The sequence below is a fragment of the Diabrotica virgifera genome, chromosome 1, assembly GCF_917563875.1.
Source record: "Diabrotica virgifera virgifera chromosome 1, PGI_DIABVI_V3a".
NCBI lineage: Eukaryota > Metazoa > Arthropoda > Insecta > Coleoptera > Chrysomelidae > Diabrotica > Diabrotica virgifera.
In genome coordinates this window covers 231,705,866-231,731,045 of record NC_065443.1, presented here as the reverse complement: position 1 = coordinate 231,731,045, position 25,180 = coordinate 231,705,866, and the positions used below count along the sequence as shown (strand labels likewise).

At 35.0% G+C, this 25,180-nt stretch overlaps 1 protein-coding gene across 1 annotated transcript in view; it reads right to left on the bottom strand.

The window, feature by feature from the left end:
* LOC126879060 (platelet-derived growth factor receptor alpha) overlaps window positions 1-25,180 on the bottom strand; it is a 289,178-nt gene that overhangs the window by 68,799 nt on the left and 195,199 nt on the right. The window contains exons 7-11 of the mRNA XM_050641955.1: window positions 25,028-25,166; window positions 20,121-20,287; window positions 13,122-13,314; window positions 6,037-6,091; window positions 468-624 (exon numbers count right to left, since the gene is read on the bottom strand). Coding sequence (XP_050497912.1) covers window positions 468-624; window positions 6,037-6,091; window positions 13,122-13,314; window positions 20,121-20,287; window positions 25,028-25,166 — 711 coding nt within the window. The remainder of the gene's footprint in view (window positions 1-467; window positions 625-6,036; window positions 6,092-13,121; window positions 13,315-20,120; window positions 20,288-25,027; window positions 25,167-25,180) is intronic.

Sequence of the window (25,180 nt, the reverse complement as noted above, 5' to 3'; positions counted from 1 at the left end):
GTTGAAATTATCATGTTTAAACAAGAGTACCAATTTTACGTAAAAATGATGTTTACATCATATTTTCTAATAAAAATTACTAAAAAGTTTCATCAGAAAAAGTTTAGACTCAATTTGATCATCAGGAATGATCCACGTGGCGCCCTCTATGACAAAACGTAAAATTGTAGATAAAATACTATTTCTTGTCTAAAATTATGCCTCTGTGCCAATTTTGATAGCAATTTATACATATACAGGGAAACTATTAGCAAAAAAACGAAAAACAAAAATTAACTTTAACACCCTGTATCTTTTTTCTCAGCAACATTTTATTAAGGCATATTTGGCCCAATAGCCATATTTTGGTCCAAATAACCTGTCCTTAGTCTATGTCCCTATAGTTATGACTCACCCTGTATAGGTAAGTCGGCATTGACAATTTTTTATTTATGTACACTTATATCTGGGATTAATATTGAATTTACCTTTTAACTGTTTAATAGCTACTTTTGTATATCCAGGATTGTTGTTAAGTTCGAAAGCTTCTCCATAATACACTATTCCAAACGCACCTTCACCAAGTACTTCTCTAGCAATTACCTTATTTCTTGGAAATTCGAATTTGTCGTATTTATGTACATTCTAAAAAAGATAAATGTAAATTATAGTTCCTTTAAATAATATACAGTAGTTATAGCTTAATACTCTTCCTATTCTTTTTTAGGTGCCGTCTCTAGTGAAGGTTGGCGATGACTTACCTATGCAAATTCATCTCTACTTCGGGCCTTTCTTATTAACATGGCCTCTCGTCTTCCCATACCGTTCCTGAAAACAAATTGTTTTCGGCCCGTAGCCCCTTCGCACTGTTTGTAAATTCTGTTGTCAATTATTTTCAGATATAGTTTTAACGTTACATTTTTTGAGGTTGTTGGATTTATAGCACAGTAAATGAACGGGAAATACGGCGATCCGTGTAATTTTCAGGGTCAACTCCGAATTGCCTGAAAATTTGGATTTAGATTCTACTTACCCTCCACTTCAAAGTTGAACTTGTGCCGTTGGTTGCTTTTACTTGGGGGTTGACAATTACCCCTTCTCGGGGGTGAATTTAAAATAAGTCCGGAAATGGATAAATTGACTAATTATAAGCAACTTCCGTTCTATAGAGTTTTTGAAGCAAGTCAATACTTTTCGAGTTATTTGCGATTGAAAATGTTTATTTTCGACAAAAAAAAAACATGTTTTCGAAAATAACTCAAAAACTAAGTATTTTATCGAAAAAAATATTCTTAGCAAAAATGTAGCATAGAAAAAACGAAAAAAAGGTGTGCACTCATGAAGTCGATAGACCCAGCAAAAGCAAAGTTGTATCTCATGAAAAATACGTTCTTATTCTTCAAATTCCAAATGGAATATTTTAACGTGATATAACCAAAAAATGAAACACTTTTCGGGAAAAATCCGTTAAAACTTTTTAAAAGTAGTTAAAAAAATACTTTTTTTATTTTTTATCAGTTTTTAGCATCAAAACTAAGCGAGTTACGCTAAAAATAAAATTGACGTGAAAATATCCCCTTAACACCCCAAATGGAATTAATCGTTACAGCTTTACAAATAATTTACTTTACTTTTGTATTTTTTATAAAATCTGTTTCGCCGGTTTAAAGCGCTTATGAAAGGGCTTGAATGAGTCACTAATCACGAATGTATGCAAACTTTGAACAGCAAACCTATCTTAACCAATTTTTGTCGTACAGAAAAACAAAATGAAACTAGCATATTTATAAAAGCAAAGCCTACATTTTTTTTACTTTTTGAGATTTTTCGTATACTAATATTTTTAAATTATTTTAAAAAAGTGCATTTTTCCAAAAATTTTAGAAAATTTTTTACTATAAACCAAATTTTTTCAAAAATAAGCACTTTGAACCGGTTTAAATTTACAGATCGTATAAACAATACACACATATATATATATATATATATATATATATATATATATATATATATATATATATATATATATATATATATATATATATATATATATATATATGCCTGCATGCAGGGCTTCGGCAAAAGCTTTGCCAATGCTAGATTTTACATACCAAATAAATGGTGTAAGATCACATCGTTAAATCCTCCGTATATCAATGGGTACCAATAGAATAGACTAGTTTCGCGATGCCTCGCTCGTCAGTATTCGGCTAGGTACGAATTGATACACCGACGGTTCAATGATGTGTCTTAATATTTCGCACCTCAGGTGCCGAGCTACAAAAGTGCCATCTACTCTGATGACCAAGAAGTAGAAACACGACTCGAAAAGAGAAGTTTTCCACAATCTTTTGAGCTGTATTAAAAGTTGCCTGCATGCAGGGCTTCGGCAAAAGCTTTGCCAATGCTAGATTTTACATACCAAATAAATGGTGTAAGATCACATCGTTAAATCCTCCGTATATCAATGGGTACCAATAGAATAGACTAGTTTCGCGATGCCTCGCTCGTCAGTATTCGGCTAGGTACGAATTGATACACCGACGGTTCAATGATGTGTCTTAATATTTCGCACCTCAGGTGCCGAGCTACAAAAGTGCCATCTACTCTGATGACCAAGAAGTAGAAACACGACTCGAAAAGAGAAGTTTTCCACAATCTTTTGAGCTGTATTAAAAGTTGCCTGCATGCAGGGCTTCGGCAAAAGCTTTGCCAATGCTAGATTTTACATACCAAATAAATGGTGTAAGATCACATCGTTAAATCCTCCGTATATCAATGGGTACCAATAGAATAGACTAGTTTCGCGATGCCTCGCTCGTCAGTATTCGGCTAGGTACGAATTGATACACCGACGGTTCAATGATGTGTCTTAATATTTCGCACCTCAGGTGCCGAGCTACAAAAGTGCCATCTACTCTGATGACCAAGAAGTAGAAACACGACTCGAAAAGAGAAGTTTTCCACAATCTTTTGAGCTGTATTAAAAGTTGCCTGCATGCAGGGCTTCGGTAAAAGCTTTGCCAATGCTAGATTTTACATACCAAATAAATGGTGTAAGATCACATCGTTAAATCCTCCGTATATCAATGGGTACCAATAGAATAGACTAGTTTCGCGATGCCTCGCTCGTCAGTATTCGGCTAGGTACGAATTGATACACCGACGGTTCAATGATGTGTCTTAATATTTCGCACCTCAGGTGCCGAGCTACAAAAGTGCCATCTACTCTGATGACCAAGAAGTAGAAACACGACTCGAAAAGAGAAGTTTTCCACAATCTTTTGAGCTGTATTAAAAGTTGCCTGCATGCAGGGCTTCGGCAAAAGCTTTGCCAATGCTAGATTTTACATACCAAATAAATGGTGTAAGATCACATCGTTAAATCCTCCGTATATCAATGGGTACCAATAGAATAGACTAGTTTCGCGATGCCTCGCTCGTCAGTATTCGGCTAGGTACGAATTGATACACCGACGGTTCAATGATGTGTCTTAATATTTCGCACCTCAGGTGCCGAGCTACAAAAGTGCCATCTACTCTGATGACCAAGAAGTAGAAACACGACTCGAAAAGAGAAGTTTTCCACAATCTTTTGAGCTGTATTAAAAGTTGCCTGCATGCAGGGCTTCGGCAAAAGCTTTGCCAATGCTAGATTTTACATACCAAATAAATGGTGTAAGATCACATCGTTAAATCCTCCGTATATCAATGGGTACCAATAGAATAGACTAGTTTCGCGATGCCTCGCTCGTCAGTATTCGGCTAGGTACGAATTGATACACCGACGGTTCAATGATGTGTCTTAATATTTCGCACCTCAGGTGCCGAGCTACAAAAGTGCCATCTACTCTGATGACCAAGAAGTAGAAACACGACTCGAAAAGAGAAGTTTTCCACAATCTTTTGAGCTGTATTAAAAGTTGCCTGCATGCAGGGCTTCGGCAAAAGCTTTGCCAATGCTAGATTTTACATACCAAATAAATGGTGTAAGATCACATCGTTAAATCCTCCGTATATCAATGGGTACCAATAGAATAGACTAGTTTCGCGATGCCTCGCTCGTCAGTATTCGGCTAGGTACGAATTGATACACCGACGGTTCAATGATGTGTCTTAATATTTCGCACCTCAGGTGCCGAGCTACAAAAGTGCCATCTACTCTGATAACCAAGAAGTAGAAACACGACTCGAAAAGAGAAGTTTTCCACAATCTTTTGAGCTGTATTAAAAGTTGCCTGCATGCAGGGCTTCGGCAAAAGCTTTGCCAATGCTAGATTTTACATACCAAATAAATGGTGTAAGATCACATCGTTAAATCCTCCGTATATCAATGGGTACCAATAGAATAGACTAGTTTCGCGATGCCTCGCTCGTCAGTATTCGGCTAGGTACGAATTGATACACCGACGGTTCAATGATGTGTCTTAATATTTCGCACCTCAGGTGCCGAGCTACAAAAGTGCCATCTACTCTGATGACCAAGAAGTAGAAACACGACTCGAAAAGAGAAGTTTTCCACAATCTTTTGAGCTGTATTAAAAGTTGCCTGCATGCAGGGCTTCGGCAAAAGCTTTGCCAATGCTAGATTTTACATACCAAATAAATGGTGTAAGATCACATCGTTAAATCCTCCGTATATCAATGGGTACCAATAGAATAGACTAGTTTCGCGATGCCTCGCTCGTCAGTATTCGGCTTTGCTTTGACTGGGTCTATAGACTTCATTAATGCACCATTGTTTTTTTGTTTTTTTTTTTCCATTTTTGCTAAGTATATTTTTTTCGATAAAATATTTACTTTTTGGGTTATTTGCACAAAACCGAATGAAAACATGTTTTTTGTCGAAAAATAAATATTTTCAATCGCTAATAACTCAACTATTCAATTATTAACTAGTCAATTTATCCATTTCCACACTTATTTTAAACGCGCGTTTTTTCACCCCGAGAAGGGGTGACTGTCACCCCCTAAGTAAAAGCAACCAACGGCACAAGTTCAACTTTGAAGTGGAGGGTAAGTAGAACCTAAATCCAAATTTTCATGCAATTCGGAGTTGAACCTGAAAATTACGGAATGGGACGTTTCGGCGTCGCCGTTTCGGCGTGGCCATTTCGGCGTGGCCGTTTGGGCGTAGAGCCGTTTCGGCGTAGGCCGTTTCGGCGTAGGCCGTTTCGGCGTCGGCCATTTCGGCGTCAGAAATTTTATTTTAGTTGACTTTTGAATTTTATCGCATTTCACGGCTTGTGGGAAATTTTGATGCAAACGGGGATGTTTTAGAATTTTTAAGAGGACTAGCACATAATTATAATATGTAAGTAGGTACTTTATTTTAATTAATATTTCGTGAATAAGTTTTGTAGGTTAAATATAAATGTCTTGTATGTAAGTATAAATGTTTCAGAATTTTTAATTGGACTAGCACATATCTAATTATAACATGTAAATAATAACTAAAATAAAATATTCATTTTTCCAAAATCTTGTTTATTCATTTATTTATATATAATATCTACAGCTAGAAGCCAATTACAGATATTACATTAACTATGAGCTAAATAACAAGCACACACACATAAGTATAAAATTGACATATACAAATCTACCATTAATATTAAAATTTTGTGATCAATGGACTCCAATGTATCTACTTAAATAACTATATTAAAAGATTTTTTTCAAAATAATGTCTTACTAATAGACTCCAATGTAGGTATTTAGTCAACTAAAATAAAATCTCTGACGCCGAAATGGCCGACGCCGAAACGGCCTACGCCGAAACGGCTCTACGCCCAAACGGCCACGCCGAAATGGCCACGCCGAAACGGCGACGCCGAAATGTCCTAGACCCTGAAAATTACACTCCAAAACGGCCATTTATTGGGCTATTAGGGAAAGTTACAAACGTAGATGTTAGTCAATCTTATGGAATTTTGCAACTCTTGTACGTATATATTATTAAAGATTTTTGCAAGGGGATCTAGTTCTTGCGTTCTTTTGAGAGTTTTACAATTATTTCACTGTGAATATTATCGGTATCATGTGCTTAATACTCACCATTACAAATTCCAATGGTGTATACTGACTATTTGTTACTTCTTCTTTGAGAATACTGAAAAAATAATCATTATACATTTTTATAATATTAATGTATTCAATTAGTATTTGTTTTAATTCAAACATATCAAACTGTAGCCCATCTGTCGGAATAATAGGGAACTTGCATAAAATTTTAAATTAAAAAAAAATGTTATAAATCACAACAGAACATAATTTAAAACATGTACCAAAAATAAAAAACTTGGTTTTGTGTTCCGTTTGGCCCCTAAAGAAGATTATAAATTCAAATTAAAGCAGCTAGCCCTAAACGCGTTGTGACGTCACATGATTATATGTTTACATTTTGCACCAACAAAGTAAACAAAATTGTATATAATTTTAAATTAGACATTATAAACGTCAGTAGAAAATACAGTTATGTGACGTCACAAATGTTTGATCGTTTGAACTATTCATAGAAATTTTGTAATTTTACAAAATGGTTTTATTTTCCATAGTAAACCTTCTTTCCTTTCCTTCAAAAACTGTATCAAACTCCAATCTCAAAAACCTGGTATATATTATTAAAATGACATACGATAAATGTCATTAGCATATAAATATTTTTCCATTATTCCGCGACGATAAGCTGGCCAAATACCCAAAGAGATGGAGGCCAATAAATTAAGGAAGGAGAAGAAGAATATACCTAAATATAACCATAAACATAACAATCTAGTAAAACTATGTGACGTCACGGGTCGTATGAACTATTTTAAATCAAAGAAGATTTTAAATTTGTATTTCTAAGTTATTATGAGTTTTTGAAGCGTGCAAGTTCCCCATTCCCTGTATTCAGCAAATAATATAAAAAACTTTTCTAATAAACATCAGAAGGCTAAAATTCATAAATTATTACTGACGAAGGAAACAATAGGAACAGAAAGTCAAGTTCAAACAGATCTTTGGTAAGTAGAGTGTAGAGCAAAGAATATACCTGATAGCTCGACTAAAAATTAAACCTAATTTAATATAAAAGCTTTTATCGATCTTAAAATAAATATATTTGTTACCGACCAAACCCGATTTCAGGATAAACTAGTTTGTCCTGATCGCGATAGGATAAACTAGTTTGGCCTAGGCCAACCTAGTTTGTCCTGAACGCGGTAGGATAAACTAGTTTAGCCTAGGCCAAACTGGATTATCCTGATATTAATACGGACAGTGCAGGATAAACTATTACGGCCTAGGATAAACATTATATTATACCTTCAAATCCAAAATAAATAGATGAACTGAATAAAATACTCTGTAATTGAAAAATAATATATTTTATTAAAATGATAATGATTCATTGTTTAAACTAATGGACAATTATTAATAATACAAACAATCATATTATAAAAAATAATCAGTGTTTTTTATAAAAACAATAATTATACCTCAATTATAAAAATTATTATTTATTTTTCCGTGAAGTGCTTTAGCGACATTTAGAATCGCACCTTCTTACACTTGCATTTTAAAGCCTTACTATATCTGCTACCCCAAACAAAATTGATAGCAAAAATGTCGAATTCTGATCTAGACAAAAAAATTAAAAGCTTATTACAGACCTTAATAACCAAAAACGGTAGATAAATTCTTCTTTTTCTTCTTCTTCTTCTTTTCTTCCTACTTTATAAATAGGCTCAATGCCTGTTTTACTTCGGTTTTTAGCCTCAATTGACATTGTCTGACCATCTTTTCCTCGGTCGTCCCAATGATCTTCTTCCATTTGGCGATTTGTCTCTTGCTATTCGTACTATTCTATTTTCTGACATTCTTTCTATGTGTTGATTCCATTCTATTTTTCTTCTCTTGGTTCACATGTTTATTTCTTCTATACCACATCTCGCTCGTATTTCCTCACTTCTTACTCTGTCTCTTAGATTTTGGTTTGATATTTTTCGTAACACTTTCATTTCTGCTGTTTCCAGCAGTCTTTGTGTTTCGCCGTATCTGCTCTTGTTTTCGTTGTGTACGTCATTATCGGTCTTATTGTTGATTTATATACCCTGGTTTTCGTTTCCATTGTGAGGTATTTGTTTCTCCAGATTGTGTTGTTGAGACATCCTGCTGCTCTGTTCGCCATGTTCACTTGTTGTACTTCTTCTTCCACTTTTCCGTAGCTTGACAGATTTATTCCCAAGTATTCAGTTTCCATCACTTGTTCTATTATTTTGTTATTTACGACCAATTTACATCGTCTCGGTTCCGCTGATATTACTATCGATTTAGTTTTCTCTGTTGAGATCACCATGTTGTATATGAGAGCCGTGTCTTCGAATTCTTTAATTAATAAAATAAAAATGTGTACCATTTTTATTCGGTTGCAATGCGAAGGCAAACCAATCTTACTCTTTAATTAGAATACGGAGTGCAGTCCAGTTCCTTTAACCGCGATTTTCTGCTCTTATTGGAGCTTCATCAGAAGGAACGTAGGCACTGTTCTCCATACTCCAACTAAATTGCATCGAGAGGTTTTCCCACACATCGCAACCAAAGTGATGATAATAGGTGGCAAGCGCCATCTGGCAATTGAAAGACGAAGCAAGTTTTCAATCCTAATAGTAAATTAATAATATTGAAAAATATTAAAAATCACTAAAAGATTTTTAAATTGAAAAGTTATTGGTACATTTTCATGGTAACACCTCCAAGACTTCTATAATTTGCAAGTCATATGGATGCTGCAGTGAAGACGAAAGGGAAGGAATTCTACACCTTGCAATTCACATCCCCCGTCTGCAGCCGGCAAAGTTCCAACTGAAAAATGCACCTGGTTACTCTACGGAGTAATACGAAAATAAAATAAAAATGTGTACCATTTTTATTCGGTTGCAATGCGAAGGCAAACCAATCTTACTCTTTAATTAGAATACGGAGTGCAGTCCAGTTCCTTTAACCGCGATTTTCTGCTCTTATTGGAGCTTCATCAGAAGGAACGTAGGCACTGTTCTCCATACTCCAACTAAATTGCATCGAGAGGTTTTCCCACACATCGCAACCAAAGTGATGATAATAGGTGGCAAGCGCCATCTGCCAATTGAAAGACGAAGCAAGTTTTCAATCCTAATAGTAAATTATTATAATAGATGCAATTTAGTTGGAGTATGGAGAACAGTGCCTACGTTCCTTCTGATGAAGCTCCAATAAGAGCAGAAAATCGCGGTTAAAGGAACTGGACTGCACTCCGTATTCTAATTAAAGAGTAAGATTGGTTTGCCTTCGCATTGCAACCGAATAAAAATGGTACACATTTTTATTTTATTTTCGTATTACTCCGTAGAGTAACCAGGTGCATTTTTTAGTTGGAACTTTGCCGGCTGCAGACGGGGGATGTGAATTGCAAGGTGTAGAATTCCTTCCCTTTCGTCTTCACTGCAGCATCCATATGACTTGCAAATTATAGAAGTCTTGGAGGTGTTATCATGAAAATGTACCAATAACTTTTCAATTTAAAAATCTTTTAGTGATTTTTAATATTTTTCAATATTATTAATTTGCTATTAGGATTGAAAACTTGCTTCGTCTTTCAATTGTCAGATGGCGCTTGCCACCTATTATCCTCACTTTGGTTGTGATGTGTGGGAAAACCTCTCGATGCAATTTAGTTGGAGTATGGAGAACAGTGCCTACGTTCCTTCTGATGAAGCTCCAATAAGAGCAGAAAATCGCGGTTAAAGGAACTGGACTGCACTCCGTATTCTAATTAAAGAGTAAGATTGGTTTGCCTTCGCATGGCAACCGAATAAAAATGGTACACATTTTTATTTTATTTTCGTATTACTCCGTAGAGTAACCAGCTGCATTTTTCAGTTGGAACTTTGCCGGCTGCAGACGGGGGATGTGAATTGCAAGGTGTAGAATTCCTTCCCTTTCGTCTTCACTGCAGCATCCATATGACTTGCAAATTATAGAAGTCTTGGAGGTGTTATCATGAAAATGTACAAATAACTTTTCAATTTAAAAATCTTTTAGTGATTTTTAATATTTTTCAATATTATTAATTTACTATTAGGATTGAAAACTTGCTTCGTCTTTCAATTGTCAGATGGCGCTTGCCACCTATTATCATCACTTTGGTTGTGATGTGTGGGAAAACCTCTCGATGCAATTTAGTTGGAGTATGGAGAACAGTGCCTACGTTCCTTCTGATGAAGCTCCAATAAGAGCAGAAAATCGCGGTTAAAGGAACTGGACTGCACTCCGTATTCTAATTAAAGAGTAAGATTGGTTTGCCTTCGCATGGCAACCGAATAAAAATGGTACACATTTTTATTTTATTTTCGTATTACTCCGTAGAGTAACCAGGTGCATTTTTCAGTTGGAACTTTGCCGGCTGCAGATGGGGGATGTGAATTGCAAGGTGTAGAATTCCTTCCCTTTCGTTTTCACTGCAGCATCCATATGACTTGCAAATTATAGAAGTCTTGGAGGTGTTACCATGAAAATGTACCAATAACTTTTCAATTTAAAAATCTTTTAGTGATTTTTAATATTTTTCAATATTATTAATTTACTATTAGGATTGAAAACTTGCTTCGTCTTTCAATTGCCAGATGGCGCTTGCCACCTATTATCATCACTTTGGTTGCGATGTGTGGGAAAACCTCTCGATGCAATTTAGTTGGAGTATGGAGAACAGTGCCTACGTTCCTTCTGATGAAGCTCCAATAAGAGCAGAAAATTGCGGTTAAAGGAACTGGACTGCACTCCGTATTCTAATTAAAGAGTAAGATTGGTTTGCCTTCGCATGGCAACCGAATAAAAATGGTACACATTTTTATTTTATTTTCGTATTACTCCGTAGAGTAACCAGCTGCATTTTTCAGTTGGAACTTTGCCGGCTGCAGACGGGGGATGTGAATTGCAAGGTGTAGAATTCCTTCCCTTTCGTCTTCACTGCAGCATCCATATGACTTGCAAATTATAGAAGTCTTGGAGGTGTTATCATGAAAATGTACAAATAACTTTTCAATTTAAAAATCTTTTAGTGATTTTTAATATTTTTCAATATTATTAATTTACTATTAGGATTGAAAACTTGCTTCGTCTTTCAATTGTCAGATGGCGCTTGCCACCTATTATCATCACTTTGGTTGTGATGTGTGGGAAAACCTCTCGATGCAATTTAGTTGGAGTATGGAGAACAGTGCCTACGTTCCTTCTGATGAAGCTCCAATAAGAGCAGAAAATCGCGGTTAAAGGAACTGGACTGCACTCCGTATTCTAATTAAAGAGTAAGATTGGTTTGCCTTCGCATGGCAACCGAATAAAAATGGTACACATTTTTATTTTATTTTCGTATTACTCCGTAGAGTAACCAGGTGCATTTTTCAGTTGGAACTTTGCCGGCTGCAGATGGGGGATGTGAATTGCAAGGTGTAGAATTCCTTACCTTTCGTTTTCACTGCAGCATCCATATGACTTGCAAATTATAGAAGTCTTGGAGGTGTTACCATGAAAATGTACCAATAACTTTTCAATTTAAAAATCTTTTAGTGATTTTTAATATTTTTCAATATTATTAATTTACTATTAAGATTGAAAACTTGCTTCGTCTTTCAATTGCCAGATGGCGCTTGCCACCTATTATCATCACTTTGGTTGCGATGTGTGGGAAAACCTCTCGATGCAGTTTAGTTGGAGTATGGAGAACAGTGCCTACGTTCCTTCTGATGAAGCTCCAATAAGAGCAGAAAATCGCGGTTAAAGGAACTGGACTGCACTCCGTATTCTAATTAAAGAGTAAGATTGGTTTGCCTTCGCATTGCAACCGAATAAAAATGGTACACATTTTTATTTTATTTTCGTATTACTCCGTAGAGTAACCAGGTGCATTTTTCAGTTGGAACTTTGCCGGCTGCAGACGGGGGATGTGAATTGCAAGGTGTAGAATTCCTTCCCTTTCGTCTTCACTGCAGCATCCATATGACTTGCAAATTATAGAAGTCTTGGAGGTGTTACCATGAAAATGTACCAATAACTTTTCAATTTAAAAATCTTTTAGTGATTTTTAATATTTTGTAATATTATTAATTTACTATTAGGATTGAAAACTTGCTTCGTCTTTCTTTAATTAATCTTTGTAGGTCATCTTCATTTTCGGCTGTTATTATGGCGTCATCGGCGTATCAGATTATCTTTATTTCCTTTTCTTCCATTCTATATCCTCTTCTTTTATTAACTTTCTTTATGATTTCATCCATTATCAGATTAAATATTAATGGGCTCGGCGAATCTCCTTGTCTAATGCCAGTTTCATACTTGATAGGTTGCGATAAAAAATATCATCAGAAATAGGCTAATAAATGAAAACAACTTGTGACAAGTCTCATCCACCACCCAACATTGTAGTTAATTTGAATACACCTATTTCAGATATTCAAAGGTAAAGGTGATCTCAGAAATATCATTGGAGTTTTTCTTCAGACAAATGACGAAGGATTTTACAAAGTTGGTACAAAACTTGGTGTACTTCAAAATCTATATTCTGGGTTTTATTTATTCTTACTTAATAATGTACCTAATTTTTTCGGGAATTTAATTCTCTCATACGTTTTAAATTTTTTTTCTAGATCAGAATTAGACATATTTGCCATTGAACTATTTTAGAGGTAGCAGATGTAAACAAGGTTTTAAAATGCAAGTGCAAGAAGGTAATGATACACCGCGATTCTAAGTGTGACCAAAGCACTCCATAGAAAAATAAATAATAATTTTTATAATTGAGGTATAATTATTGTTTCTATAAAAAAACACTGACTATTTTTTACAATATGCTTGTTTGTATTAATAATTGTCCATTAGTTTGAACAACGACTCATTATCGTTTTAATAAAAATTATTATTTTTCAATAAAGAGTATTTTATTCAGTTTTCTATTTATTTTGGCTTTGAAGGAATAATATAATGTTTATCCTAGGCCGTACTAGTTTATCCTGCAGTGTTCATATTAATATCAGGATGAACTAGTTTGGCCTAGGCTAAACTAGTTTGTCCTGAAATCGGGTGTGGCCGGTAACATATTAAACTACATTTTTAAAGGATTTACTTACGTGTGAGATAACGGACTGGTGGATTGAAGATCTCCAATTTCTTCATCCCAACATGAAATAAACTTTTTGTAACTCGCCAATTTGGTCTTAAGCCTATTGGAGCTCATAACAAGAGTGTAAAGGAACATTAAGACGAATATTACTGTTAATACTAGTACAAAAATTACAGTGAGAGGATTCCTTTCTTCTGGAACTAAAAAATAGAAAGTTTTTAATCGGTTAATTCATAAAAAAGGCGAAAACGTTCAAATATCTTATAATACAGATTTAAAAATACGCAACAAATTAAAAAATATTTTACCTAGTTCAATAGTCCAAGTAATGAAGCTTAAAATAGGACAAAATCTCGCAATTTTTACAGAATGAATCGATTTGCTGGAAAATTTGAGAATAAGTAGTGGATAGTATAAGGATCAAAATCTATATGATGCCGAAAGGAGCTTTTACCATGGGGGTGGTTGCCACCCCATCTCGGTGGTGGAATTTTTTATTATATTTTGACCGCAAAGTTGGTAAAAACATTCATTCTAAGCAAAAAACGTTCTATACATTTTTTTGATAAAATTAATAGTTTTCGATTTATTCGCTATCGAAAGTGTTAGTTTTATATCGACTAAATCGACTTTTATGTTTTTAACTGATGAAATGGCATAGCAACGCATCGTTTCCTACTGACAAAACTCCTTAACGACGTGAAATCTCAGCGACAAAATCATGACAGATCCGCCAGGAAAGTGTCTGGTAATAACAAATAAATAAAGATTATATTTCGTTGATATGGTGCATTAATTGTCTCGTGAAATAGTCTTGTCGAATATCATTCGAGAGAAAATTATTTACCGGCAAAATTTTCTCCTGGTTTCATTCAAGTTCGTTGCCTTTTGGTAATTTTCGCTTATGAAATTTTCACAAAAGCACTCAACTGACGTCTCGTGATTTAAGTCAAAATTTAATTCGCGAAAATTGCCAGGCAACAAACTTTCATACCAGTCGAAAATATTGCCGGCAAAATTTTCTCTCTTGTGATATTATATACGAAAAAATCAATGTTTTTAATAAGTTTTCTGCTAATAACTCCAAAAGTTTTCGTTTTATCAAAACAACTTTACTTAACAAAAATGTACCTTTTAAAAAAATAAAGAAAACAGTTTTTTTTAATTTTCTTTAAGACCAATAGTAATCGAGCTATAGTTTATTATATGTTAGCTCTTCTTCGTCAAATGCTAAATATTGTAGTTTCAAAGTCAAAAGACGGGAAAATTATGGATTTTTCGAGAATAACTTGTTCAAACTAATTTAAAGTATTTAAAAATGTCTGTCTCCAGAAATAAAAAAGTCTCTAGCTCAAAAATTAAGTGACTTATAATGAAAGGAATGTCAGTCCCTATTTTTTTCAGTGAAAAAGTGATCGGAAGTAACCTCCTAATCACCACCCTAATTAAAATTAGTCATTGACCTTATTTGGTCTTCTGTATTTATGTATTATTAATAAGTTCTAGAAGTTTCACCGGCTTAGAATGATTAGTTTAAAAAAAATGGAGTTAAAAGCGAATAACGAATTTTTGTAGTTTGGAAAAAAATGGCATTTTCTTCAGAATAGAAAGATTATCATCAGAGATACAAAAAAAAAATGTTTAAATATCAAATCATAGCTTATTTAATTCCCAAGAACCTGGTTTGTAAAAATTATTTCTTCGGTAAAAATAGAGGGAGCTATTGACAATTAATAACATGCAAAAACCACCTTTACCAACCCTTTCAAAGTCACCGCTTTTTGCGACTGAGGACTTTACAAAGATTTATTATTAAGAACCTTATAGATCTTGTAAAAACCTACAAAATTCTGTTTTACCAAACTTTCTAAGATAAAAAATAAAAAAGTTACGGATTAAAAATCAATATATTTTTTTGAAAAAAAAAAGGAGAAATCCAATTGGAAGCATAATAATGTAAGTTAGCGGTATTTTTAGTCATTCGCCTTATCCATTTTTCTTTATTTATGTATTATTAATAGATTCTAGAAGTTTGAATAGCTTAGAATGATCAGTTTTTAAAAACGGGAATTAAAATCGAATAAGAGTTTTTGTAATTTGGTAAAAAATGCAATTTTCTTCAGAATAGAAAGATTAGCATCAGAGATACGAAAAAATGTTTAAATATGAAATTATAGGTTATTTAATTTCCAAGAACTTGGATTAAAAAAATTTTTTCTACGGCAAAAATTGAGTGAATCGTAAATGAGTATTATCGAAAAACATTGATTTTTTTTTTTCGATATAAAACTAACACTTTCGATAGCGAATAAATCGAAAACTATTAATTTTATGAAACAAATGCATAGAACATTTTTAGCTTAGAATGAATGTTTTTATCAACTTTTGCCGTGAAAATATAATAAAAAGTTTTCACCCCGAGATGGGACGGCAACCACCCCCATGGTAAAAACGCCTTTCGGCATCATATAGGTTTTGATCTTTGGACTATCCACTACTTATTCTCAAATTTTCAAGCAGATCGATCAATTCTGTAAAAATTGCGAGGTGAAAAGCTTCGGTTCCTGGACTACAATGGCGTAATTACAAAAATGGCGAACGGACATCATTTTGTAAAATTATTTTAAAATGTGGAATCGCTACGACTAGGATACAGACTCGGTCACACTAGAATCTGTACTATGCAGATGATGCAGCCCTGATTGCAGAGGATGAGGATGACATACAAAGACAATTTTATCGATTCTACCAATCATGTTGACTGAATGAACATATCCACGCAGAAAACAAAATGCTTTACCATTGCGAAAGATCCAAGACCAGAGCCTAAGAGGACAAATAAACAATGCCGCAGTCATGTCCGGATGTTTAAGTGATGTGGTCTGGAATAACCCATATATGAGAATGGACAGCAAAGTTAGAATTTATAAAACTTGCATCAGACCTGTTATGACCTATGGCATTGAATCAAGAGAAGACACCAATAAAACCAAAAGTATACTACGAACAGCCGAAATGAAGACACTAAGAGCAATGTCAGGGAAGACAAGAAGGGATAATAATACGAAACAACATCATCAGGGAACAATGTGGCGTGTATGATGTAGTAAGATGGGGTAGGCAAAGACCAAGAGAATGGTTCAGTCATGTAAAAAGAATGGAGGAGCACAGACTATCAAGAATTGCGCTAGAAGGAAAACCAGCTGGTAAGTGTCCACCGGGGAGACCACCAAAAAGATGGAGAGATAGCCAGTCTACCTCTCAAGAAATATTTTAACGTCGGAATTAACAGATCGACAGATCAACAACAAGTATAAGAAGAAGAAAAAGAAGATTTAAAAATGGGATCATATGGCAAGTAAATATTATTTAAAAATGAAAAAAAAAATGAATAACCATTTTCAATTTCGTTGCAAAACGAAAACACAGCCGAACCATATTCTAGTCCAATCAGAGAGTGCTGCAAGCACCTCTACCGGTTTCGAAACTTATTAGTCTCTCATCAGGAGGCACATATGCTGCTCTCCCTGATCCTAACGTACCCCAGCGTACAGTCCCGGATTGCAACGAACGAAATGGCATAGATGCCCTAGCGGCAACTGCTAGCAAAAAGACTAAGTTTTCACTCTAATGGCATATAAAACAACATAATGCTACTCTACACCCCACCAGAATGAAAACAATGGGAACCTTCTCTGGTTACACCTCCGAGGCTTCTACAATTTGCAAGCCATACGGATGCTGAGACTAAGGAAGATGAGGGAATTCTACAATTTACAATTCACGTCCCATCTGCTCAGCGCCGTAAAGTTCCAACGAGAATGGTTCCCTTCATACTCCACACAGAGTAAATGTAAATCAAAAATGAATAACCATTTTCAATTTCGTTGCAAAACGAAAACACAGCCGAAACACAGGAGTATGAAGGGAACCATTCTCGTTGGAACTATACCGCGCTGAGCAGATGGGACGTGAATTGTAAATTGTAGAATTCCCTCATCTTCCTTAGTCTCAGCATCCGTATGGCTTGCAAATTGTAGAAGCCTCGGAGGTGTAACCAGAGAAGGTTCCCATTGTTTTCATTCTGGTGGGGTGTAGAATAGCATTATGTTGTTTTATATGCCATTAGAGTGAAAACTTAGTCTTTTTGCTAGCAGTTGCCGCTAGGGCATCTATGCCATTTCGTTCGTTACAATCCGGGACTACACGCTGGGGTTTGTTTTGGTTGGATCAGGGAGAGCAGCATATGTGCCTCCTGATGAGAGACTAATAAGTTTCGAAACCGGTAGGGGTGCTTGCAGCACTCTCTGATTGGAATAGAATATGGTTCGGCTGTGTTTTCGTTTTGCAACGAAATTGAAAATGATTATTCATTTTTGATGTACATTTACTCTGTGTGGAGAGTATGAAGGGAACCATTCTCGTTGGAACTTTACCGCGCTGAGCAGATGGGACGTGAATTGTAAATTGTAGAATTCCCTCATCTTCCTTAGTCTCAGCATCCGTATGGCTTGCAAATTGTAGAACCCTCGGAGGTGTAACCAGAGAAGGTTCCCATTGTTTTCATTCTGGTGGAGTGTAGAATAGCATTATGTTGTTTTATATGCCATTAGAGTGAAAACTTAGTCTTCTTATTATTTAAAAACTATTGAGGCATTCGGTATATTCTTAGATTTTTACACTGTTCCGAGAGTGTAGCGATTAAGCCTAGGGATTAAAATCAGATTAGTCAGTTGCCTAGTCGTTTTAGTTTTCCTATATTTATTGGGAAATTGGACCCTCAAGGAATCATGTGTTAAGAATAACACACCCAGAAAAGGTTAAGAGCACATATAAAAGTGCAAATAATAGCCTATGTTGAACGTTTTTCGAAGACTTGGCTTTAAGAAGCTCACAACGCAGGGTAGTATGGAAAATAAACTAATCAGACGCGGATCCCCTACATCGATCATATCGTCTCAACAATATTGGCCTACCATTATTTTAATGTGCAAGATTGATTGAAAGATCGAGAAAAATGGAGGATCGTCGACTAGATCAACTTAAAATATCTGATAATAAACACTCGATTTAAATTGAGTTAAGTGGACATTTAAAACTGTCCTTCCATTCCCAATTCAGAGGTAGAAAAAGCAATATGCTCCCTCAAAAATAACAAATATCCAGGACCTGACAATATTCATGCTGAAGTGCTAAAACTCTTATGCGAAACGGACAACTCATTCCTAGAAACCCTAACTACTCTTTTTAATAATTTAGACGACAGCGGCAGAATTCCGGAAAATTGGTTACAATCAATCTTCGTGACCCTAAAAATCAATCACTAAATTGTGTGACCAACACAGACTGATAAGCCTAATTAATTATATCACCAAAGTCTTCACCAAAATCATATATAACAGAATCTACAACGTGTGAAGCGGAAATCAATGAGTCACAATTTGGTTTTAGGAACGCTTTGGGCACAAGGGAGGCAGTGTTTTGTCTGCAAGTATTAGTACAGAGGTGTAGAGATATGAACAAGGATGTCTACATGTGCTTTGTGGATTACTCGAAAGCCTTTGACAATGAGAGACTTTGACCAACTAATTGAAATTCTACAAAGCATAGGAATTGATAATAAGGACATCCAAATTGTGACAAGTCTCTACTGGAATCAGACAGCCAGGGTAAAAGTCGGCAATGCGTCCACAGAGAGCATTGATATCAGAAAAGGTGTGCGACAGAGATGTGTTCTCTCCCCTCTGCTTTATAATATTTACTCCGAACAAATTTTTAAAAAAGCACTGGATGAAGCAAACGAAGGAGAATCAATGGAGAATTGACAAATAACATCCGATATGCGGACGATACAGTCGTACTTGCCAGTAGTATCGATGAACTTCAGTATCTTATGGACAGGGTACAAAGAGCGAGTGAAGAGAGAGAGGACTTAACCTCAACATAAATAAAACAAAATGGATGCTGGTCAGCAAAATTCAAAAACCTGCCAGACAATTGAAAATAAAAAACCAACTAATTGAACACGTTGACTCGTATATATACCTTGGAACAGTCGTCAACTCAAAATGGGATCAAACAACCGAAATACGATCTAGAAGTGAAAAGGCCAGAGCAAAATTTAACAACGTGAAAAATATATTCACCCGTTCCGACATATCTCTCCCACTAAAAATACGGCTGCTAAAGTGCTATGTATTTCCAGTCTTGCTATATGGCGCAGAGGCAAGGACACTGACGGAAATATTAATAAGAAAGCTGAAGGCATTCAAAATGCGGGTGTATTGACGTATCCTTAAAATATCCTGGACGACTCACACCACCAACGTAGAGATACTGCGCTGAATGGGAAAACAAAAAGAAATCTCTTTCACAATTAAGAAACGGAAACTTGAATACCTCGGTCATAGTATGAGACATGATAAATATGATATAGGTAATCCAACTGATAATACAGGGTAAAATAGAAGGCAAACGCGGACCCGGAAGAAGAAGACACACATGGCTTCAAAACTTACGCCAATGGTTTGGACTAACATCGATCGAGTTATTCAGAAACGCCGCAAACAAAATTAAAATTGCTATGATGATAGCCAACGTCCGCAACGGACAACGCACATGAAGAAGAAAATAGACATTGAACTTTGACGGAGCCGTGATAAGTTCCAAAAGCTGCTTTCTACAGACAATAACAATCAAAACTCTCTTAATTAGTAATTGATCTGTATACAGAAGCATAAGTCATCTGTATACCTTATCTGTATACTTAAGCATAAATCAAACCATTGTATACAAAATTAACAATACGTAAATACGTAAGTAAACTAATTTACATTTGTTAAATAAAACTAGTTTGCTAATTGCTAATTGCAAACTACTTTGAATTGTAAAAATAAAAATGCAGGCACATATTCAGATAGATATTTCTAAACCAAAAGGTTTATACCTATTACCTATTGCATTTGGTTCCTTCAAGATAGTAAATAATAATAATTTCTAGCCGTACCTGTAAATGTAATAAAAGACGGATAATTACACCCATCATAGTAAAATCTTGCAGTTATTCTGTAGCTTACACTTTCTTTCAGATCTGGCAGAGTAATTTCCGCTCCATCATCACTAACATTACATTGTTTTACTTGACTTGGAGCAGTACTATTATCATCGCGTATACTGAAAAAAAGAATATTGATCAGCATTTATTAGACTGCATGCTACAAATTTGATAAAAGAGGTCTGCGTATGAATTCTAAGTTGCTTCTATATAAAATATTTCTCGAACAAACTAATTTTAAACTTTTTAAACTTTTAAGGTGATGTAAATAAAACTAAAAATGACGACTCTTTTACTCAAGAAAATGTCAAAAGCTAATGGAAAGTGTAGCTTTGACATCAAAATATCAGATTTACAATTGCGATGAAACGAGCTTGAATTTTAGACTATTGCCAAACAAAAGCATTGGTTCGAAGCGCAAGAAGTCTGCTCTTCTCCTTCTTTTTGTGTAGACATAACTCTGTCTGTTTTTTTAATGTGCCTTCAGTAAATTGTCGCTCCATAGTTTTCGTGGTGTTTCCACTGATTTTAACATTACTTTACATAATCAAAGAAAACGATCAGAAACTATCAATGTCCGATTTTTTTTAGTAATTGTATGTTGACCAATAATGATTCTTGGTTGTTACAATATACAACTTTAAAAGTAGATGTTGCTCTATAGTTGTACATACTCTATGTAATGACAGTTTAGAAGTTGTAATGTAATGAAGAAAATAAGAAAATATAATGTCAGTTATGTTCAAGTAAAATGCTTTTTCGGAATGTTTTAGTGTAAATGAAAACTCCGAAGAAGTGAAAAATGGTATCAATGAAATTGTGAAATTTAAGAATATGGAAAGTGCAGAAAGTACGAGTGAAAATCAAGAAGTGAATAGAGAAGATAGAAGCGATGATGGCATTCAAGAATCTAAGCGTTACAATATACGTGTTAGAAAGAAACCAAAATTGTTTGTCTTAACTACTTTTCACGTTGAAGGAGAGTGTTACAATATACAACGTTAAAAGTAGATGTTGCTCTATAGTTGTACATACTCTATGTAATGACAGTTTAGAAGTTGTAATGTAATGTCAAGAAAATAAGAAAATATAATGTCAGTTATGTTCAAGTAAAATGATTTCCTATTGTCCTGTAATTGAGTGAATTATAATCGTTGTTGGTCATTTATTCAGCTCACCTATAGTCCGTCCGCTATAACTTTTCCCATGCAGTACGATTCATTTTAAATCAAATTAAGTCAAAACAGAAAGTGAAACGTAAGTAGATGTGTGTAGTATATAGTATACAGTATACAATATGTATATACACATCGATGTTCGTTTCAATTTATGTTTTGACTTAATTTGATTGAAAATGAATCGTAGCGCATGGGAAAAGTTATAGCGGACGGACTTCAATTTATAACAGGTTACGGGCCCAACTCACGTGGGAACTGAATAAGTAAAAAAATATTGCCACCAGCAATAACGATTATAAAATTCAAGTCGACAAACTTAAGGCTCCTGAAGACTGGGCAAAATGGAAATGGCACGTTTCGATGTTATTACGAGCGTATGCACTTGAAGACATTGTGAACGGTATGCGTAAGTGTCCCGAGGTTACTGAAAATTCAACTTCATTGGAAGTAGAGAAGCATAAACAATGGTCAAAAACGATGCAAAAGCGGCAAGTTTGTTAGCAGGTACGCTAGGAAAAACTGTTGCCGAGCTAATGTTGACATGTACTCACGCTAGTGAAATATGGTACAAATTACGTGCGCGATTTGAACGTAGTAGTACGCAACGGTTAAACATGTTAATTGAAGCCTTCTTTAGTGTCCAGCGTGATAAAAAAGAAGATATTAGTACACATATTGCGAAGTTGCAGAAACTGTTTGTAGATTTGAATGATGAATTGCAGAAGCATGATGAAAATGTTTTATCCGAAAAAATGCTAAATGGCCGGATCTTATCAACTTTGCGTAAGGATTTGATAATTTCAAAGATTTGTGGGACACGACACCATCAAAATATCAAACTTTGAACTTATTGATTGAGAAATTGTGTGCCATTGAATTACGTGACTCAAGTACCACAGAATCTTTTGCGTTTGTTGCACGCAATAGCCCGACAGAAAAATACAAACAGAGCCAAAGTACAACTACTACGAAGTCAAAGAGAAATGTACATCGTGCAAAGGAGAAATTTCCATGTCACAAATGCAAGAAATTAGGCCATTGGACGAGAGAGTGTCCATTGAAAAAGTCTGCTGAGAATTTAGATAAGAATAAAAGTATAGATACTGTTTTTGGTCCGTTGTTTTAAGTGCCTCATCTAACAATTGTGTTGAAGCTGGAAAATGGTATTGTGACAATGGAGCCACAAATCTTATCACTACAGATAAGCAATATTTCTCATCTTATACAGAATTTGCTGAACCCGAAAAGATATCACTTGGTAAGAAGGGTGTATGTATGTTAGCCCAAGGACAAGGAACGGTGAAAATTCCAACGCGTCTGAATAATAAATGGAAATATGCTGAATTGAAGAATGTTTTTATGTTCCTGAAGCAAGCGCTCATTTGTTTTCTGTGAAAGCTGCTGCGCAAATGGGGTTCATTACAGTACTCGACGAAAAAGGTATAAATCTACATGATAAAAATACTCTTGAATCTGTAATGACTGGGTACTTCAGTAATGGCCTGTATGTACATACGTGTTATGAAACCGACCAATCCCATTCAAGCAAACTTAGTAGAGTCAACAGATATGTTACAAGTGTATCATGAAAGATTTGGTCATCAGCATAAGCAATACGTAAAGAAAGTCTTGAGGAAAATGAATATAGACATTGATGGGTGCAAAGAAAGCTTTTGCGATGGATATGCAATTGGAAAAATGCATCGATTGCCATTTAAAACTAGGATCAATTGGCCACAAGTCACTGATGAGCAGATCCAAGCAGATGTGGATGGACCCATGTCTATAGAATCACTGGGAAGAGCACGTTATTACGTATGTTTTAAAGATGACTTTAGTAAGTTTCGGAAAGTTTTCTTTATGAAACACAAAAGTGAGGTATGTACCTTCTTAGAAAAATTTTTAAATGAAGCAAACACAAATGGCCATGTAGTATAGCAACTGAGATGCGATGTAGGGAGAGAGTTTGACAATAGAAAGGTATCTGAACTTCTTGCGAGTAGAGGTATAGAGCATTGTATCACTCCACCCTATACACCTCAGCTGAACGGTGTTACTGAAAGCGAAAACTGTACCATTGTAGAGTGTGCTCGTTTCATGTTAAACGCATGCAAGTTAACCAAATAATTGTGGGCAGAAGCATGTAATACTGCAGTGTATCTTCTGAATCGCACAGGAAAATCATCAATTGAGAATAAAAGTCCCTATAAATTGTGGTGTAGTAGATTTGATGACAAGGCGATACATGGTTATTTAGTTGGTTACGTGAATGACAGGGATGGTTTTAGAATATGGATTCCATCTGAAAGAAGAATCGTATCGAGCCACTACGTACGATTTAAACCTGAGGTTACATGCAATTTGCAAATTTTTGAAGATAAAGCCGAATCAGTGAACCAGAATCAGTCGGAATGTTTTAGTGTAAATGAAAACTCCGAAGAAGTGAAAAATGGTATCAATGAAATTGTGAAATCTAAGAATATGGAAAGTGCAGAAATTACGAGGGAAAATCAAGAAGTGAATAGAAAAGAAAGAAGCGATGATGGTGTTCAAGAATCTAAGCGTTACAATATGTGTGTTAGAAAGAAACCAAAATTGTTTGGCTTATTTACTTTTCACGTTGAGGGAGAGTGTTACAATATACAACGTTAAAAGTAGATGTGAGGGAGAGGGTTACAATATACAACCAAATAAATGAAGTGAATGAATACATATACTTGGGACAAATAATAAAATTGAATAGAGACAACCAAACAGCAGAAATAAAGAGACGGACGACGAAGTTAGCGTGGGCCTCGTTTTTTAAACTCAGCTTCATATTGAAGAATAAAAAATACCCTCAATATTTAAAAACGAAAATCTACGACCAATGTATTCTTCCGTTCCTTACATATGGATGTCAAACATGGACGTTCACAAAAGCGAATATGGACAGAATTGCGAAAACACAAAGAGCAATGGAAAGACAAATGATCAACGTAAGACTGTCAGATAGAAAAAGAATTCCTGGGTAAGAAATATCACAAAAGTTAAAGATGCTACTCGTCAAACAGCTAAACTAAAATGGAAATTCGCAGGTCATACGATTAGACAGAAAGACGAAAGATATAATAAAATTATTACAGAGCGGAGACTATGGACATATAAACGAAAGAGAGGAAGACCACAGATGATAAATCACCAAGCACGCTCAAAATGGATGCACATGGCTCAGGATAGAGAAAGATGGAGGAGCGAAGGGGAGGCCTATGTCCAATATTGGATGTCGCAAGGCTAATAGAAAAGTAGATGTTGCTCTATTCTATAATTGTACATACTCTATGTAATGACAGTTTAGAAGTTGTAATGTCATGTCAGGAAAATAAGAAAATATAATGTCTGTATATCCTTTTGTTATAATGATTGATTTTTATTTCGAATATTCGCTTAGGGTAGTTAGGATTATTTAGGTTAGTTAGGACTATAATATGTATCTTGTGACTGACTGAATCACTAATGTGTATGCCGAAAAAAACATTCAATTTATAACATCGGTCAACATAAAACTACTAAAATAATCGGACATTGTTAGCTTCTGATCATTTTCTTTGATTATGTAAAGTAAAGTTAAAATCAGTTAGGCCATTCTGGCTCTCATGGCCTCATATGCTTAAAACATTATACATATCACTAAAAACTTACTAGTATACATCCAAAAGTGTCAACTCTTCATTGGATAGTTTATCCCATTTTAAAAAGTATACATCGTCATGCACTGGAATGATACTACTTAATTGATATGGGGACGATTTTGCGCATTTGCATTTATCTTGAACACAATCTAAAAAAAAATAT